General features: G+C 42.9%; 1 protein-coding gene across 2 annotated transcripts in view; it reads left to right on the top strand.

The window, feature by feature from the left end:
• ift74 (intraflagellar transport 74) overlaps window positions 1-21,277 on the top strand; it is a 207,746-nt gene that overhangs the window by 69,550 nt on the left and 116,919 nt on the right. For both annotated transcript variants that reach the window (XM_052019231.1, XM_052019230.1), the window contains one exon: window positions 7,417-7,555. In XM_052019231.1, coding sequence (XP_051875191.1) covers window positions 7,417-7,555 — 139 coding nt within the window. The remainder of the gene's footprint in view (window positions 1-7,416; window positions 7,556-21,277) is intronic.

The following is a 21,277-nucleotide window of genomic DNA, read 5'->3' as shown; positions in this document are numbered from 1 at the left end:
GGCCCCTCCTGGCTTTCCTAATTCCCTTCTTGAATTATTTTCTGGCTTCTTTATAATCCTCAGGGGCTCTACTTCATTTTAGCTTCCTAAGCTTTACATGTGTTTCCTTTTTCTCCTTTTTTTCCTTCACCACCTCTCTTGACATCCGAGGTTCCCTGACTTTGCCATCCTTGTCCTTCTTTCTTTCTGGAACATATATGCCCTGTACTCTGTGCAGTTGGTCTTTAAATACCCTCCACATGTCAGATGTGGACTTGGCCAAAAACAGCTGTTCCCAATTAACTCTCCCTTGTTCCAATTTAATACTTTCTTCCAAGGTCCAAACTTATCCTTATCTATAGCTATCTTAAAACTTAAGGAGTTGTGATCACTGTTCCCTAACTGTTCTCCCACTGAAAGCTCAGTCACCTAGCCAGGCTCATTACCCAACACCAAGTCCAGTATAGCTGATCCTCTTGTTGGACGATCTACATATTGATTTAAGAAACCCTCTTGGATGCACCTAACAAATTCTGCCCCATCTAAACCTCTTGCACTAAGGAGATCTCAGTTTATATTTGGGAAGTCCCCCACTACAACATCTCTGTTGTTTTTATACCTTTCCCTAACCTACCTTCAAATCTGTTCCTCAATGTTCCGCTGGCTATGGGGTGGGTCTGTAGTATAATCCGATGAGAGTGATTGCATCTTTCTTATTTTTGAGTTCTACCCATATTTATTCAGTGGAATTGCCCTCCATTATGTCCCCTCTGATTGTAGCTGTGATATTGTCCCAGATTAATAGCACAAATCTCTTCCCCCCCCCCCCCCACCTCCTTCTCTATCTTTTCTAAAACATCGAAACCCTGGACGCACCCATTCCTGTCCCTCTCTCAACCAAGTCTCTGTTATGGCCACAACATCATAGTTCCATGTACTGATCCATGCTCTAAGTTTATCACCCTTACCCATAATACTCCTCGCATTAAAATACACACACTTCAACCCATCCATCCCATTGTGTCTGTTACTTTGCTCTTGCCCGTTCTTACTGGTCATGACATCTACCTTCCTCTCAATCCCTCCACTTTCTGACCTGGTGCTCTGGTTCCCAGGATGATGTGTGATTTGGAAGGAACCTGCAGGGGCTGGTGGTCCCATGTGCCCAGAGTGCTTGTCCTCTTTAGTGGTTGAAGTCATTGCTTTCAGAGTAGATGAGGTCTTAAATAAACACTTGTCATCTGTGTTCAGCATGGAGAAGGTCATAGCAGATAGGAAATTCAGGGAAGCAAACAGTGATGTCCTGAAACGAAAGAGGAGGTCATGAGGCGCATAAAGATGGATAAATTCCTGGGCCTGACCAAGTGTATCCTAGGACATTGTGAGAAGCCAGGGAGGAAATCGCTGGGGTTCCGGCAGAGATTTTTGTACCTTTGTTAGCCATGCGTGAGCTGCCAGTAGAGTGGAGGGTGGCTAATGTTGTGCCTTTATTTTAGAATGGCTGCAAGAGCAAGACAGGGAACTACAGACACCAGTCACTGGGCCTAAGATACTGGAGGGGATTCCATGAGACATAATTTATCTGCTTTTGAAAAGGCCAGGACTATTTAAGGACAGTCAACATGGCTTTGTGTGTGGGAAATTGTGTCTCATGAATTTAATGAGTTTTTTTGAAGAGACAACAAAGAGGATTTTGTTTGAGGGCAGAGCAGTAGATATTGTCTAAGTGGACATTAGCAAGATTTTTAACAAGGTCCCACAAGGTAGAGTGGTCCGGAAGGTGAGATCACGTGGAAACCAAGGTGAACTAGCCAATTGGATACAAAATTAGCTTGGTGAAAGGATGGTATTGGAGGGTTTTTCAATTTGGAGGCCTGTAACTAGTGATGTGCTGCAGGGATCATTGCTGGATCCCATGTTGTTTATCATACATATTAACGGTTTGGATGAGAACGTAGATTATGTGATTGGTAAGTTTGCAGATAACACCAAAATTAGTGGTGTGAAGGATAGTGAAGAAGGTTGACTAAGGTTACAACAGGATATAGATCAACTAGGAAAGTGGGCAAAGAAATGGCAGATGGAATTTAACCCAGACAGCTGCGAGGTGATGCATTTTGGGGAGTTAAACCAGGGCAGGATTTACACAATGAATGACAGGGCAAGTGTTGTAGAACAGAGAGACCTAATCTTTATAGTTCTAGAGGGCTTGAGTTATAAGAAGAGACTAGATAGGCTGGGGCTTTTTTCCCTGGAGTGTAAGAGTGATGGGTGACCTTATAGAAGTATATAAAATCATGAGGGGCGTGGACAAGGTCACAATCTTTTTCCCAGGGTAGGAGAGTATTTATCCAGTGGGCATCGATTTAAGGTGAGGGGGAAAAACTATAAAGGGGATCTGAAGGGCAAGTTTTTCATACCGAAGCTGGTGGGTATATGGAACGAACTGCCAGAGGAAGGAGTTGAGGCAGGTACAATTCCATGTTGAAAAACATGGTACTATAGGTTATAGGTTATATATAGGATATAGGTTATGGGATATAGGTTAATGGGACTACCTCAGAAAGTCACCTTAGTCGGCATGGACAAGTTGGGCTGAAGGGTTTGTTTCCATGCTGTATAACTCTATAACCTTAGAGTCATAGAGTCATAGAGCAATACAGCATGGATACAGGCCTTTTAGCCCAATGACTCCATGCCGACCATGGTGCCAACCCAGCTAGTCCAAATTTCCTGCATTTGGCGCATATCCCTATAAGTCCCGCCCCTCCATGTACCTATCCAAGTGCTTCTTAAATGATACTGTTGTACCTGCCTCAACCTGCTTCCTCTATAGCTAGCCTGGCCAGCCTCTCCCTGTAACTCAGGCCCTTTAGTCCTAGCAATATGCTCGTAAATCTTTTCTGCACTCTTTCCAATTTAACTACATCTCTCCTATAACAGGGTGACAAAACTGCACACAGTACTCCAAGTGAGGCCTCACCAATGACTTATACAACTATGGAAACCATAGAACAATACAGCACAATACAGGCCCTTCGGCCCACCATGTTGTGCTGACCTTCAAACCACACCTAAGACTATCTAACCCCTTCCTCCCACATATCCCTCTATTTTAAATTCCTCCATATGCTTATCTAACAATCTCTTGAACTTGACTAACGTTCAATAGTCTGATCACAGTGGGGTAGAAGCTGTCCTTAAGTCTGGTGCCCTCAGGCTCCTGTATCTTCTACCCGATGGAAGAGGAGAGAAGAGAGAATGTCCTGGGTGGGTGGGGTCTTTGCTTATGCTGGCTGCTTCACCAAGACAACAAGAGGTAAAGACAGAGTCCAAGGAAGGGAGGCTGGTGTCCGTGATGCACTGGGCCGTGTCCACAACACTCGGCAGTTTCTTGTGGTCCTGGGCAGAGCAGTTACCATACCAAGCCGTGATACATCCAGATAGGATGCTTTCTATGGTGCATCGGTAAAAGTTGGTGAGAGTCAAAGGGGTCAAACCAAATTTCTTTAGCCTCCTGAGGAAATAGAGGCGCTGGTGAGCTTTCTTGGCCATGGCATCTACCATGATTTGACCAGGACAGGCTGTTGGTGAGGTTCACTCCCAGGAACTTGAAGCTCTCAACCCTCTCGACCTCAGCATCATTGATGTAGACAGGTGCATGTACACTGTCCCCTTTCCTGAAGTCAATGACCAGCTCTTTTGTTGACATTGAGGGAAATGTTGTTGTCATGACACCATTCCACTAAGCTCTCTATCTCCTTCCTGTACTCCGACTCATTGCTGTTTGAGATACGGCCTACAACGGTGGTATCATCTGTAAACTTGTAGATGGAGTTAGAGCAGAATCTGGCCACACAGTCATGAGTGTATAGGGAGTAAGTCGAGGGCTGAGGACACAGCCTTGTGGGGCACCAGTGTTGAGAATAATTGTGCCGGAGGTATTGCTGCCTATCCTCACTGATTACAGTCTGTTGGTTAGAAAGTCAAGGATCCAGTTACAGAGGGAGGTGTTGAGTCCTAGGTCTCTGAGTTTGGTGACAAGCTTGCTTGGGATTATTGTATTGAAGGCAGAGCTGTAGTCAATAAACAATAGTCTAACATAGGTGTCTTTACTGTCCAGATGCTTCAGAGTTGAGTGTAGCGCGAGGGAGATGGCATCCGCTGTTGACCTGTTTCATCGATAGGCGAATTGCAGTGGGTCAAGATATCTGGGAGGCTGGAGTTGATGCGTGCCATGACCAACCTCTCAAAGCACTTCATGATGGTGGATGTCAGAGCCACTGGTCGGTAGTCATTGAGGCATGATACCTTGCTTTTCTTTGGTACCGGGATGAAAGTGGTCTTCTTAAAACAGGTGGGAAACTGAGATTGAAGCAGGGGGAGGTTAAATATATCTGCAAATACTTCTGCCAGCTGATCAGCACAAGATCTGAGCACATGTCCAGGGACACCATCTGGGCCAGGTGCTTTCCTCGTGTTCACTCTCCGGAAGACTGACCTTACGTCTTCAACTGTGATCACAGTTGGAGGCTGTCAGGGTGGATGGTGACAATCCACTTCCCTTTTGTTCAAAATGCGCATAGAATGCGTTAAGTTTATCAGGAAGGGATGCGCTGTTGTTAATTATGCAGCCCGTCTTTGTCTTGTAGCCTGTTATGGCATGTAAGTCTTGCCATAACTGACGGCTGGTCAGGGACTCTATTTTGAGTCGGTATTGCCTCTTGGCATCCCTGATAGCTTTCCGAAGGTCATGCCTCGATTTCTTGTACAGATCAGGAACAGTCCTTGCCTTCAGTAGGCAGTGGATCTCCCGGTTCATCCATGGTTTCCTGTTTTGGAACACCCATATTGTCTTCTTTGGTACACAGCCCTCCACACACTTGCTGATAAAGTCTGTGATGGTGGTGGCATACTCATCAAGGCTGGCAGCTGAGTCTTTGAACAGGGACCAGTCCACTGTCTCAAAGCAGTCACATAGGAGCTCATCTGCTTCCTCAGAACAGCACTGCATGACTGTCTGTACCGGATCCTCTCATTTCAGTTTCTGTTTGTATGCAGGGAAAAGGAGCACAGCCTGATGGTCTGATTTCCCAAAGTGAGGACGAGGAGTGGCTCGGAAGGCATCTTTGATGGTTGTATAGCAGTGGTCAAGGGTGTTGACGCCACTGGTGGAGCAGGAGATGTGCTGATAGTATTTTGGTAACACACTCTTGAGGTTGGCCTGATTGAAGTCACCTGCGATGATGAAGACGGCCTCAGGGTATCCTGTCTTAAGGTTGTTGACCACGGAGTATAGCTCATTGCGTGCGGGCTTCATGTCCGTTTGTGGTGGGATGTAGACTGCCATCAGGATAGCTGAAGTGAAATCCCTTGGCAGATAAAATGGTCAACACTTCACCATTAGATATTCCAGGCTGGGTGAGCAGGAGCTCACCAGGACCGTCACGTCCGAGCACCATAAGTTATTGATTAAGATTGTGGCAGTAGGCAAATTTCAGTGGGTCCAGGTCCTTGCTCAGGCAGGAGTTAATTCTAGCTATGACCAACTTCTCAAAGCATTTCATCACAGGAGCTGTGAGTGCTACCGGGCAATAGTCGTTGAGGCAGCTCACTCTGTTCTTATTGGGCACCGGTATGATTAATGCCCATTTGAAGCAGGTGGGAACCTCCAACTGCAGCAGTGAGAGGTTGAAGATGCCCTTGAACACTCCAGCCAGTTGGTCCACACAGATTTTCAGTACCCAGTCAGGTATACTGTCGGGGCCTGATGCCTTGCAAGGGTTCATCCTCTTGAAGGATGTTCTGACATCAACCTCCAAGACAGAAATCACAGGGTTGCCAGATGCTGCCAGGATTTGTACAGGTGTAGTGTGAATAAAAGCTCATTAGGGAGTGAAGCGTCACTGTCATTTATGCTGTTGTGTTGCAAGGCACTTACAGGGGAACCTTGATCTGCAAGTTAAGTGGGCCGATGATTAGCAAGTGGCTTTCAATTCAGATAAGTGCGAAGCGCTGCATTTTGGGAAGTCAAACCTTATACAGTAAATGGTCAGTCCCTGGGAAGCGTTGTGGGACAGAGGTGACCTGGGAGTACAAGTACAGGGTTTGTTAAAAGCAATGTCACAGGTTGACAGGTTGGTGGAGAAGGCATTTGTCATGCTGGTCTTCATTTGTCAGGGCATTGAGTATACGAGTTGGAATGTTATGTTGCAGTTGTACAAGACAGTGAGACCGTAGTTGGAGTGATGTCTATAGTTTTGGTTGCCCTGTTATTAGGAAAGACATCATTAAACTGGGAAGAGTGCAGAGATTTACAAGGATGTTGCCAGGACTCGAGGGACTCAGTTATAGGGCGAGGTTGGACAGGCTAGGACTTTATTCCTTGGAACGTAGGAGATTGAGGGGTGACCTCACAGAGGTATATAAAGTTATGAGAGGTAATTATAGGCGAGGAAGCCGCTCAAAGGTTGTAAATATGGGATTGGGGTATCACCCCAGGGAGCCATGCGTGTGGCATTGGTGCTGTGTTTTTTATATATAAAAAGGTAACACTAAGAATTGAACTGTACACGAATGTAAAGGTTTGAACAGTTTTTATTGTATATAGTTTCCTTTATTATGAATAAAGTTTATTTTGTTTAAAAAAATTATAGGGTAAACACAAACAGTCTTTTTCCTGGGGAAGGAGAGCTAAAAACCAGAGGGCATAGGTTTAAAGTGAGAGGTATAGGGTAAACACAAATAGTCTTTTTCCTGGGGAAGGAGAGCTAAAAACCAGAGGGCATAGGTTTAAAGTGAGAGGTATAAGATTTTAAAAAGACCTGGGGGGCAACTACTACACACAGAGGGTGGTGCATATTTGGAATTAGCTGCCAGAGAAGGTGGTTGAGGCTGGTACAGTAACAACATCTAAAAGACATTTGGATAAGTACATGGATTGGAGGGGTTTAGAGGCATATGGGTCAAACACAGGCAAATGGGACTGGGTTGGGACTAGCACTGTGGTCAGAATGAACGAATTGGCCTGAGGGGCCTGTTTCCATGCTGTATTACTTTGACTTTCTAACTGGTATCTTCCAAAGGCGGCGTTATTTCTGTGGAAGATAGCAGTGATTTGAAGATAATCACATACAAATTATGTTCATAAAGTTAACCTCAATCAGTTGAATCAGGCTCGATTCACAGTCGAACGATCTCATGATCCACACCCTGTCTCTGAATACTGTTGTCACCATAAGCAGCCATATTTTAAAATTATAAAACCAAGTGCAGTTTCTGAGGAAGTCCTAAAGGAAGATTATTGGCTTGAAATTTTAACTCTATTCTGTCTCCACAGATGCTACCTCACCTGTTGCAAGTCTGAAATTCCTTTTAAAGTTGTTGCTTTAATATATTGTCATAGAGTAAAAGTTAATGTCCTTTTCTTATATAAAGGAAAGAAGACTTGATTAGAGTTATTGATGTGGAAGTTGACCAAGAGAAACAGGCAGCAGATACCATTATCAAAAATATGGCAGAAGATAAGCAAGCTAAATACCTGAAGATGAAAGTAACTAATGAGCATCTATTACAGGTGGGTGATTTAAAAAAAATGGAAATGACCAAAAGGTTGTCTAACAAATACAATTTGCCTAGATCACACTTTTTTCGATATTTGCAGATTAGAAATTTTTTAAAAGCTACTATACCCTCTTTTCCGACACCTTACAAAACTGAAACTATGGAAAAAATTTTAGGTCTTAATCCTTATCAGAAGGGCTTGATAGCAATAATCTATGATTTAATTATGAAAATACATCCAGAATCACTGGACAAAATTAAGAAAGAATGGGAAAGCGAACTCCAGACATCTATACCTACAGAGACTTGAAAGAAAATTCTCCATTTAGTTAATACATCTTCAATGTGTGCCAGACACTCATTGATACAGTTTAAGGTAGTTCACAGGACCCATATGTCCAAAGGTAAGCTAGCTCATTTTTATAACCATATAAATCCTATATGTGATAGATGTAAATCGAATGTGGCTTCTTTGACACATATGTTTTGGTCCTGTCCTCTTCTGGAAAAATATTGGAAAGACATTTTTAATATTATTTCAAATGTATTGAAGATTGATTTACAACCTCACCCTATCACTGCAATTTTTGGATTACCAAGGATAGAGTCTGGCCATTTATCTGCTTCCGCTAACCGTATGATTGCTTTTGTTACATTAATGGTCAAACGATCCATTTTGCTTAAATGGAAGGATCCAATACCCCCTACTACTTTTCAATGGTTCTCTCAAACTGTATCATGTTTAAACTTGGAAAAAATTAGGAGTGGTACTGTTGATCCTTCGCTTAAATTTGAAGATATTTGGAGTCCATTTATTCAATATTTTCACATGATGTAGATCCCCTTTCAATAACCTTTCAACTTAGAGGAACGGAGTTGACAACATAACATTGCTGTTTCTACTGAGAAATTTTAGTCCAGTCTTTTTTTCTTTTTGTTTTTTTTTTAAATTTTTCTGTTTAGTTTATATTGTTTATAATTTTTCTTATTGATTTGGGTTTTTTTTTCCTCTTTTTCTAATTTATTTTTTTCCCTCTTTTATATTATATTCATTTACTAAGAGATTGTTGCATCTACAGATTTTTTAATATCTTATTGTGCTTTATGATTATCTATGCCATGATTGTTATCCAGATCTCTTTGTATTACATGTACAAACATTGATGCTATATATTAATCTGTATTAATTTGAAAACTAATAAAAAGATGGCCAAAAGGATGAAATACGAGGAAAATTTAACAGTTTGACCAAGTTACATTTTATGACTAAAACTGTTCGAAAAGATAATGGCTATTCTGATATCAGCTTCATCTACATTTTCTTACCTGCTTACCATAACTTTTGTGGTCCCTCTGGACCAAAATATGTCAATCTCAGCCTTGAAAATATTCAATGACTCCTTCTGCACAGCTCCCTGGGGAGGCAATTTCATGATAGTCACAGAGTTGTATGGCATAGAAACAGGCCCTTCAGTTCACCGTGTCTGTTACTGACCATCATGCCTATCTAGACTAATCCCACTTGCCTGTATTAATTCTATATTCCTCTATGCCTTGCTCTCTCACGTACCTGTCTAGATGTCTCTCCACCATCACCTCTGGCAGCTTATTCCAGATACCAACTACTCTATGAGAATAATTTATCCCTCAGATCCCCATTAAACCTCCACCCTCTCACCTTAAAACTCCTCCCTCCCTCCTTAAACCTATGCCTTACAGTTTTAACACCTGTAAAATGAGAAATAGACTCTGGCTGTCTACCCTATCTATGATTCTCATAATTTTATATGTCTCTGTCATGTCACCTCTCAGCTTCCTTCACTCCAGGAAAACAGACCTAGCCTATACAATGTCTCCTTATAACTCAAGCCTTCCAATCCTCTCCTTATAACTCAAGACTTCCTATCCAAGCAACATCCTTGAGAATCTTTTCTGCACTCTCTCTGGCTTCATCGCATGCTTGCCATAGTGTGGTGACCAGAACTGCACGTGGTATCCAAGTGTGGCCTAACCATTTTTTATACAACTGTAACATGACCTCTCAACTCTTATACTCAGTGCCTCGGCCAACAAAGGCAAGCATGTTATATGTCTTCCTCACCACTCTGTATACCTGTGCTGCCATTTTCAGGGAACTATGTACTTGTATCCCAAGGTCCCTCTGCTCAACAATACTCGACAGGTCTGTGCCATTCACTGTGTATATCCTGCCCTTGTTTAACTTCCCAAATTGCAACACTTCACATTTGTCCAAATTAAATTTCATCTGGCATTCCTTTGCCCACTTTCCCAGTTGATCTATATCCTGTTGTAGCCTTACTCAGCCTTCTTCACTATCCTCTATTATACCACCAATCTTTGTGCCATCTGCAAACTTACTAATAATGCCACCTGCATTCACATTCAAGTCATTATATATATGACAAACAACAAAGGACCCAGCACTGATTCCTCTGGCATGCCACTGGTTACAGGCTTCCCTTCTGAAAAGCAGCCCTCACTACCACCCTCTGCCTCCTCCCATCAAGCCAGTCGTGTACTTGCCCTGGATCCTATGTGATCTAACATTCCAAGATCTCGTCAAAGGCCTTGCCATGTGGACAACATCTACTCCTCTGCCCTTGTCAATCCTCTTGGTGTGATTTCCCACACACACAAAGCCATGCTGACTATCCCTAATCAGTGCTCACCTTTCAAAGTGCAAATAAATCCTGTCCCTCAAAATCCCTTTCAATAACTTTCCCTTCACCAGCCTGTAGTACCCTGGCTTATCCCTGCTGTCCTTCTTAGCTTCATAGAGTCAGAGTTATACAGCTCAGAAACAGGTCTTTGGTCCAACTTGCCCTGCCATCCAAGATGTTTATCTATGCTAATCCCACTTGCCTGCATTTGGCCCATAAACCCCTCAACATGTCCTATCCACCCTAGTTAAAGAAATACCATTAGCTATTCTGCAGTCTTCTGGTACTTTACCTGTGGCTAACATTGACACAAAAGTCTCTGCCAAGTCACCAGCAATCTCTTCGCTTGCTTCCCATAACATCCTGGGATACACCTGATCAGGCCTTGGGAATTTATTCATCTTTAGCATTTCAAGACTTCCAACACCTTTTCCTTTGTAATGTTGATTTTCTGTTTTTATTTGAGATTACTAGTTTGTAGGCTTTTTTTCCCTCATGTTGTACTCCACCTGTCAAATTTCAGCTCTATTTCTCTCTTTGCAGACTCTGTCCTCAACTTTCTTTTCCACCGCTCTTTGTATAATCAGTTGCAAAAATGGCCACTATGCACTCGATCACTTCATCTAAGTCATTGGCATGGATTATAGACAGTTGAGGCCTCACACTTATCCCTGTAGCAGCTATTAGCCTGAAAATGATGTACTTATCCAGAACTCTGGCTTGCTAACAGAAAACAGTTACATATCTAGGCTGATACATTCACCCTAATGTTGAGAGCATGCTGTGGTAATTATTGAATGCTTTCACAAGACAAAGGAGCAGAAGTAGGCCAGTTGGCCCATCGAGTCTGCTCCGCTACCTCACCATGAGCTAAACTATTCCCATCTAGCCCCAATTTCTGGCCTTTTCCCCATATCCTTGACTAATTAGATACCTATCAATCTCCTTAAACACCCCCAATGATTGGGCCTCCACAGCTGTATGTGGCAACAAATTCCACAAATCCACAACCCTTTTTTCTTCTCATTTCTGTTCTAAATGGGTACCCTCTAATTCTAAGATTGTGCCCTCTAGTCCTGGACTCAGGAAATGCAAATATGCTAACTTCCTGGTTTCTCTTTATCCAACATGTGCTTTATATGCTCTAATAATTCAGTTGAGCAGGATCTACTTCACAAAAAAACATATTGACTCTGCCTAATTGATTTACAATGTGATAGAGTTATAGAGTCATACAACACTGAAACAGGCCTTTTGGCCTAATTGGTCCATGCCAACCAAGATTCCCATCTAAGCTAGTCCCACTTGCCGTGTTCGGCTCATATCCCTCATGGCACAGCGGTTAGTGTCATGCTATTACAGCGCCAGTGACCCAGGTTTAATTCCAGCCACTGTCTGTAAGGAGTTCATATGTTCTTCCCGTGTCTGTGTGGGTTTCCTCTGGGTGCTCTGGTTTCCTCCCACATTCCAAAGATGTACAGGTTAGGAAGTTGTGGGCATGCTATGTTGGCGCTGGAAGTATGGCGACACTTGCAGGCTGCCCCCAGAACACTACACAAAAAGATGCATTTCAATGTGTGTTTTGATGTACATTTGACTAATAAAGATATCTTAACTTTCCACGCACAAAGCGATGCTGACTCTCCTAATCAGGCTCTGTCTATCCAAATGCTGGTAGATCCTGTCCCTCAGAATTCTCTCCAGTAACTTCCCCACTACTGATGTCAGGCTGACCGGGCTGTAGTTTCCTGGCTTGCCCTTGCTACCCTTCTTAAAAAACAGAACAACATTAGCCACCTTCCAGTCTTCGGGAACTTCACCAGTGTTGTACTTTGCTTAGTTAAGCTAGGGCAGGACATTCACAAGGCCCTGGAGAGTGTTGTATAAATGAGAGTCCGAAAGGTACAAGTTCGTAGTTCCCTAAAAGTGGAGACACAGGTAAAAGGGTGGTGTGGAAGGTGTTTGGCACAAATGTCTTCATTGGTCAGGGCATTGAGTAAAGGAGTTGAGGACATCATGTTTCAACTTTACAAGTCGTTGGTGAGACCACACCTGAAGTATTGTGTGCAGTTCTGGTCTGCGAATCTTTCCAGCTAAGTGACATTCTTCCTTCTGCAGCTATGGAAAGGATGTCATTCAACTGGAAAGAGTGCAGAAAAGATTCAAAAGGATGTTGAGTTATAAAGAGAGGCTGGATAGGCTGGGACTTTTTTCCCTTGAGCGCAGGAGGCTGAAGAGATACGTGAAATCATGAGGGGCACTGATAAGGCAGATTATCACAGTCTTTTTCCCAGGGGAGGGGAGTCTAAGACTAGAGGGCACAGGCTTAAAGTGAGTGAGAAAAGATCTTAAATGGGCCTGAAGGGCAACTTTTCACAGAGTGTGGTTAGGTATATGGAACGAGCTGCAGGGGAAGCTGTAGGGACAGTTATAATTACAACATGCAAAAGACATTTGCACAGTTACATGGATAGAAAAGGTTGGCCCAAATGCAGGCAAATTGTACTAGCTCAGGTGAACAACTTGGTTGGCATAGACATGTCTGTGCTGTATTACTCTGTGACCTTACCTGTTTGTGGCTTCCTACAGTTACAATGAGGCACAATGCAATCGGAGATATTCCCTTTGTCGTGTTACCCTTAACCTTCATGCAAATGAAACTAATTTTTTGTTTCACTTTCCCAGTTATATGAAGGTTCTTGGACCTGAAATGTTACTGCTATTTCTCTTTCCTGTAGAGTGTTTCCAGCATTTTCTGTTTTTAATTCTTGTCATGGCTAACTTTGCACAAAAATCCATTTATTTGATTGCCTCCTTCAAAAGGGAATTGGACATTTTTGAAGGAGGAAACTGGATGGCCATGGGTAAAGAACTCAGAGGGAACTGACGTAGATTGAGGATTGGTAATGGAACAGAAAATGAAGAGTATGAAGAGTAGGAATGAGCAAAGCATTCTCAAGTTGGGAGGGTGGATATTGAGAAACCACAGGGCGACTTAAGCTGTTTAGTTTTTATCATTAATTCGAGTGAGGGAGCCAAGTGTAATAAATCCAAGTGTGCAGATCTTCCAAAGTTGGGTGGCCATGTGAGAAGAATGCAGAGGGGATAGAAGCAAGCTAAGTGAATGGATAAGGACATGGCAGTTGGAATAGTATATGCAAAAATCTGAAATCCATGATGGTAGAGAAAAATAGAAATGCTGTAATGATGAAGCAATGGATAAAATTGTTGTGAGTAATGCAGTCATTGTGGTATGCATGGACTTCCAGAAGGCTTTTGATAAGGTGCTGCATCACAGGTTTATCAGCAAAGTGTTATGACCATTGCTTTTTGTTAATCCATTTTAATGACCTAGGCATGGCAATGCAAGTCACAATCGCTAAATTTGCAGATGCTGCTGAAGTTGGCAGTATTGATAATGACAAAGGGGATAGTCCTGAATTGTAGCGGAATATAAATAGACTGATAGAATGGGCAGATGGAGTTTAAGGTGGAGAAATGTGAGGTGATGCATTTTGGTAGGAGGAAAGAAATATCAGATTTAGTTCTCAAAGAAGTGCAGGGGCAGTGTCATTGAAAGTGGCAGGGCATATTGAGAAAGACGTTAATAAGATGTACACAGTTCTGGGCATTATCAATTGATACTTGGAATATAAAAGTCACATTCAACGTTTTCAGCCTCAACTGAATGTTAAATTCTGGTCACCTTGTTATAACAAAGGTGTGAAAGCAATAAAGGAGGTCTAGAAAAGATTTATGAGTAGGATGTGTGATTGTCATTACAAGGATAGATTGGAGAGTTCGAACAATTTTCTTTGGAGTAGAGATCTGATAAAGTGTGTAAAATGATGAAGGCAAAATGGATAGTGGGACTGTTTCAATTGGTGGAGGGGTCAAGAATTCAAGCTCAGATGTAAAGGGGAAGAGAATTAATCATATGAGAAAAAACTACAACATGTGGTTAGATTCTGGGATCCACTGCCTGCAGATGTAGTGGAAGCAGGTTCATTATGGCCTTCAAAAGGGAATTGGATAATTATCTTCAGGATACATTTGCAAGTTATGGAGAGAAGACTAGACAGTAGAACTTGTAAGTTGCTCTGGTAGAGAGCTGGCTTGGAAACAATGGGCCGAATAGCCCCGTGCTGTGACTATTCCATGATTTTGTGACCTTTGCAAAGAGAAACCACGTTGCTTGCATACAATTACGTGCATGAAGAATATTAAGATAAAACCATGTAAAATGTATAGAATACAATTCTAAGGAAGGGTGTTAAAGGAAGCTGCAGTCCTGAGGAATTCCTGTAACAATTTTGAAGGCAGAAGCAGACTTCATTGGTGCAACAAGTCGGGTAAATTTACAGAAAAGTTTACTCAGTGCATTTTATTTGAATGACTAACTGATCATAATTGAGGCTGAGTTGAGTGGTATCATGTGCGAATGTAATTGAAAATGCAGCATTATTTGCATTCACATGCATCTGCATCTTTGTAATATTATTGCTTGTTTTGGTTAGAAGAGTACCAAAGTATTTCTTGGCTCCTGATTACGACACTCTGAAGGGATGTCTGGCTTGCCTACACAGGATAGACTTTCAATAATGTTTTCCTGTTTCCTTTGTTATAGCTTTTTCCTGTTTAGCTGGGTGTAAGCCTGTTATCTTTGTGCTTTAACAGTGCGAGGCAGTGGTCACTAACAAGAACAAACCAGAACAAAAAAGTAATGATGAACCTTTGTAAACTGCTAGTTCAGCCACAACTTCAGTATTGTGTCCAGTTCTGGCCAACGCATTGCAGGGAAAATGTGAAATGTGAATAGAAAGGATACGGAAAATACTTATCAAAATGTTTCCAGGGTTAAAGCACTTGGGTTATATGAACAGACAGAACCTGAGGTTGATCTCCATGGAACACAGCAGGTTTTGAGATTTAACTAATTGAGTGAAATGGGACAGAGTAGATGTAGGTGGTACATCTGCTAGAAGGAAAATTAAGACAGTACAATATGCAGACAAGATATAGATGTAAAACAGGAGATGGATATTGATTAAAGAGTCCACTACTATGTAAGGAAGGAGAATATTCTGAAGGTTCTTCAAATGAGGTCACATGGGCAGAGCTTAGGAACAGAAAGATGGTAATCACTTTGTTTGGGCTATACTACAGGCTTCCTAACAGTGAGCAGGAGATAGAGGAGCAGGTATGTGGACATGCGGCAGAGAGGCCCAAGAGTAATAGGGGATTGGGGAGTTGGGGATTCCAATTTCCCCAGTATTAACTGGGATTGCTTCACTATGAAACGCCCAGAGGAGGTGGAATTTTTAAAGTGCATCCAGGAGAGCACTTTGAGTTGGTGTGTCTCATGAAAAGATGGGTAGTACCAGAACTTGGGGAACGTAACCTGGCATGTAGTGCAAGAGTTAACGGGAGACCATTCTGAAGATAGTGACCATAACTCTTAATTTTCACGGTAGTTGTGGAACAGATAAGATGGTTCAGGAATTAAGGTCCTGATTTGGGAAGACCAATTTCAATATTATAAGACAGGATCTGACAAAAGTAGATGAGGAGCAGCAACTTTGCAGATAGGTTCAGGTGAAGGTGTTCTAATGAGGGTAAATGGTAAGGACAGCAAATCCAAGGAAATCTGGATGTCAAGGGATACTGAGGGCTGGATAAAGGAAGAAAAGGAAACAAGTGGTAGATATGGAGAAGTAAAATCAGGAAAGGATCTCCAGGAGTACAGAAGGGAAAGGGGGAACATAAAATAAACATATTGGCAGACAAGGTTTAGGAAAATCCCAAAGCATTTTATAAGTTATATTAAGGGCAGTAAGGGAAAGGATGGGGCCCATAACAGACCAAAATGATAATCTGCATGGAGCCAGAGTACGATGGTCAGGTATTAAAAGAATAATTCTCATCTGTATTCATAAAGGACATTAATAGTTGAATTCAAGGGCGAGAGGTGGTGAACTTCTAGATCATATTATCATTTAGAAAGGAGATATTAGATGTTTTAGGGGGCTTAAAAGATGAATAAATCCCCAGGACCTGATGAGAAGTACCCCAGGTTGCTATGGAAGGTACAGCAAGAAATTAATGGTGCTCTGACAGATTTTTCCAATCTTCACTGCCCACAGGTGAGATTCCTGATGACTGGAGGGAAGCAAATAGGGCCCCTTTGTTCAAGAAGGGCAGCTAAAGTAAGCCAGATAATTACGAGTCTGTGACTCTAACATCAGCAGAGGGAAAGTTATTGGAAAAAATTCTGCGGGAAAAGATTAATCTACACTTGGAAAAAGCAGGGATTAATCAAAGATGATATGCATGATCTTGTTAGGAGGAGAGTCTGTCGAAACAAATTGATTGAAAATTTTGAAGAGGTAACAAGAAGCAGAGTGGTTGATGTCATCTACATGTAGTAAGGCCTTTGACAAAGTCCTACATGGGAAACTTGTCCAAAAGCTTGATGCCCAAAGTTAAATTCTTATCCCTTTCTAAACATACTGTCTTATTTTTTATTCTGGAGACTTCAGTAGCCTCTTCTCCGCTCTCCTTCCCTTGTACTTTATCTATACTTTTCCAATCTGTTGAACCCAGTCCCCTAGTTTAAAGCCCTATCCACAGCCCTAGTTATGCGATTCACCAGGACCATGGTGCCAGCATGGTTCAGGTGGAGCCCATACCATCGGAACAGCTCCCTCCTTCCCCAATACTGATGCCAATGTCACACAAATTCAAATGCACTTCTCCCACACCAATCTTCGAGCCACACATTTAACTCTGATTTTATTGACCCTGTGCCAATTTGCACATGGCTCAGGTAGCAATCCAGGTATTATTTCCTTTTCGGTTCTGTTTTTTAAATTTAGTCCCTAGCTGCTCAAATTCCCTCAGCAGAACCTCTTTCCTTGTTCTACCTACATCATTGGTACCCACATGGATCACGACAACTGGATCTTTCCCCTCCCATTCCAAATTCCTCTGCAGGTCAGATGAGATGTCCTAACCCGAGCACCAGGCAGACAATGTCATTGCTAATATAAACTTGAAGCAGTCAATCAGGAGCTGCAGTTGGGCGCACTTCCTACATTTGTAAGCATCAGGGACACTGGAATTCTCCCTGATTTCCCACATCCTGCAGGAGGAGCATACCACTGCCCTAACTGCCATCCTGACTGCACGAAGTCAACAGATTGAAGTTGAAAGACCATATCTGTGCTTACCATTACCTCTGCTCCACCTCTTCATCGAGGCCTCACAGCCAACGCCTGAGCACTTTGACCAGAAACACAGCCACTCTCAAGCTGGCCACTCCAAAATAGCCACTCCACTAAAGCCTGCATCCCTTTTCTTTAATTCTAGCACCTACTTTAAAAAAAAATGTCTTTACCTACAAACCAACTTTTAAACGATTTTGGCTCTTACCCCTGCTGCTAAGGCTGCTAAGAACTAAAAAAAACTCCCTCTGTTCTATCCATTTCTCCTGCCACCTTCTTTGTAATTTAAATGTTGGCAAATTAAATGTTTGTAACTGGCTGTTTGCTAAAATTCAAATGTGATCAGCTAGAATTAGAGAAAATGATGAATGAAAGGTCCTTGAGGTGTGTGGGAACTGGTATTCCTAGAGCCTCGTCAGAAAAATTGAACTGAATAAAGGAGTATATATTTTCTTGAGCTGGTTGCTGTGTCTTCTTTAACACAGGATAAATTATACCAGAAAAGTGTAAACCATAGTTTAAAACTGTAATATATAATCTTTTTATTGTATGCAGTATTATCTCAATTTTCTTTCCTGTGGAAAATGTTGCCCTTGACTAAAGCAAATTTTAAACACTTCTTCTACAAGCACACAAATCCAGATCCCGCCAAAATGCTGCATTTCTCTGTGCATGCCACTGTGTTCATAATTACTGAATGAATAATGCCCTAAATTTGCTGGCCTTTCCCCACTGCAGTTTCTCAATGAACTCAGAGTATTGAGACAGAGTGAACGTACAGCAATTCCCCTGGCTACCCTCATACATTAAACCCAGACACAGAACTATAACATTAAACTACTCAGGTGATCCCAAACTTGGATACCTCCGCACATTGAGATGACATAGCTCAATAAGAAAGGTGCAATCACTCTGATGGGATTATACCTACTACAGATACCCCAATAGCCACCGGGACATTGAGGAACAGATATACAGGCAGATGAGGGAAAGGTGCAAAAACAACAGCATTGTTGTTGTGGGTGACTTCAATGTCCCAAATATAGGCTGGGACCTGCTTAGTGGAAGAGTTTTATACAGGGCAGAATTTGTTTGGTGCATCCAGGAGGGTTTCTTAAATCACAATGTAGATAGTCCAATGAGAGGAGGGGCCATACTGGACCTGGTGTTGGAAAATGAGCCTGGCCAAGTGACTGACCTTTCAGTGGAAGAACAGTTAGGGAACAGTGACCATAACTCCTTACATTTTAAGATAGCTTTGAATAAGGATAAGTATGGACCTTGCAGGAAAGTATTAAATTATGGAGGGCAATAAAGGGCAAATTATGAGAGTATTAGGCAGGAACAAGGGAGAGTTAATTGGGAACAGCTGTTTTTGGACAGGTATGTTCCAGTAAGAAGGAAAGAAAAGGATGGCAAGGTAAGGGAACATAGAACAGTTACAGCACAATTCAGGCCCTTCGGCCCAAAGCTGTGCCGAACATGTCCCTACCCTAGAAATTATTAGGCTTACCCATAGCCCTCTATTTTACTCAGCTCTATATACCTATCTAACAGTCTCTTGAAAGACCCTATCATATCAGCCTCCACCACTGTTTCTGGCAGCCCATTCCACACACTCACCACTCTGAGTAAAAAAACTTACCTCTGACATCTCCTCTATATCTACTCCCCGGCACCTTAAATCTATATCCTCTTGTGGCCACCAATTCAGCCCTGGGGAAAATCCTCTGACTATCTACCCTATCAATACCTCTCATCATCTTATACACCTCTATCAGCTCCCCCTCATCCTCCGTCTCTCCAAGGAGAAAAGGCCGAGTTCCCTCAAACTGCTTTCATAAGGCATGCTCCTCATTCCAGGCAGCATCCTTGTAAATCTCCTCTGCACCCTCTCTATGGCTTCCACATCTTTCCTGTAGTGAGGCAACCAGAACCGAGCACAATACTCCAAGTGGGGTCTGACCAGGGACCTATATAGCTGCAACAATACCTCATGGCTCCTAAATTCAATTCCCTGATTGATGAAGGACAATACAGCATATGCCTTCTTAACCACAGAGTCAACCTGCGCAGCTGCTTTGAGCGTCCTATGGACTCTGACCCCAAGATCCCTCTGATCCTCCACCCTGCCAAGAGTCCTACCATTAATACTATATTCTGGCAACATAAAGGTTTTGGAGAACCTTGGATCTCAAGAAAGGTGGTGAATTTAGTCAAGAAGAAAAAGGAAGCGTTTGCAAGGTTTAGGAAGCTAAAATCAAACGGAGGCCTTGAGGATCATGAAAAAGCTAGAGAAGAACTCAGGAAGGGAATTAGGAGAGCCAGAAGGGGCCATGAAATGTCCTTGGCAAGTCGGATTAGAGAGAATCCAAAGGCATTTTGCAAGAGGATAACAAGGGAGGGGGTAAGACAACTCAAGGTTCCTCTGAATAACAGGTATATCCGTTTGGACACTGTTGGGGAGGATGACCTCCCAGGAGAAAGCTGCAGTGACCAGGTCTCTGGGACTGAGACTGGTTGTGTGGCACAGAACGGAGGAGAGGAAGAAGAGGAGAGCAGTAATGATAGGAGATTCCATAGTAAGGGGGGGGCAGACAGGAGGTTCTGTGGATGTGCAAGATACTCCCAGATGATATGTTGCCTCCCGGTGCCAGGGTCAGGGATGTCTCAGATCAGGTCCACAGCGTGTTGAAGGGGGAAGGGCGAACAGCTAGAAGTTGTGGTACATATTGGTACCAATGACATAGGTAGAAAAAGAGATGAGGTCCTGAAGAGGGAATATAGGGAGCTAGGTAGGAAGCTGAAAAGCAGGACCTCAAGGGTAGTAATCTCTGGATTGCTGCCTATGCCACGCGTCAGTCATGGTAAGAATAGGTTGATTTGGCAGATGAATGCGTGGCTAAGGAGTTGGTGCAGGGGGCAGGGTTTCAGATTTGTGGATCATTGGAATCTCTTCTGGGGAAGGTATGACCTGTACAAAAGGGACAGGTTACACCTGAACTGGAGGGGGAACCAATATTCCTGCAGGCAGGTTCACTAGAGCTGTTGGGGAGGGTTTAAACTAGTTAGGGGGATGGGAACTCAAGCAATAGGTTAGAGGTTGGTGCGTTTTGTGTACACGGAGATGCAGAGTGTAAAAAGACTGCGAGGAAAGATAGGCAGTTGAAAGGGCAAAATTGTAGTCAGTTGGATGGGCTGAAGTGTGTCTAATGCAAGAAGTATCAGGAACAAGGGTGATGAACTTGGAGCATAGTGCATGGAACTACGACATTGTGGCCATTACACAGACTTGGCTGTCATAAAGGCAGGAATGGTTGCTGGATATTCCAGGGTTTAGATGTTTCAAAAGGGACAGGGACAAAGGTAAAAGAGGTGCGTGAGCAGCTTTGCTGATTAGGGATAGTACCGCAGCTGTAGAAAGGGAGGACATCCTGGAGAGATCACCTGTGGACTCAGTGTGGGTGGAAGTCAGTAACAGGAAGGGAATGATCACTCCACTGGGAGTATTCTACAGACCCCCAATAGCAGCAGAGATGCTGAGGAGCAGATATTGGAAAGGTGAAAAAATAACAGGGTTGTTGTCGTGGGTGATTTCAACTTCCCTAATACTGATTGGCACCTCCTTAGTGTAAAGGGGATAGATGGGGCAGAGTTTGTTAGGTGTGACCAGGAAGGATTCCTGACACAGTATGTGGACAGGCCACTAGAGGAGAGGCCATACTGGACCTGGTACTAGGCAATGAGCCTGATCAGGTTTCAGATCTCTCGGTGGGAAGCACTTTGGAGACAGTGACCATAACTCCTTGACCCATAGCCTTGGAGTGGGAT

The sequence above is a fragment of the Pristis pectinata genome, chromosome 7 (assembly GCF_009764475.1).
Source record: "Pristis pectinata isolate sPriPec2 chromosome 7, sPriPec2.1.pri, whole genome shotgun sequence".
Lineage (NCBI taxonomy): Eukaryota > Metazoa > Chordata > Chondrichthyes > Rhinopristiformes > Pristidae > Pristis > Pristis pectinata.
Note: the sequence above shows the minus strand (reverse complement) of the source record. Positions and strands in the feature narration are given on the sequence as shown.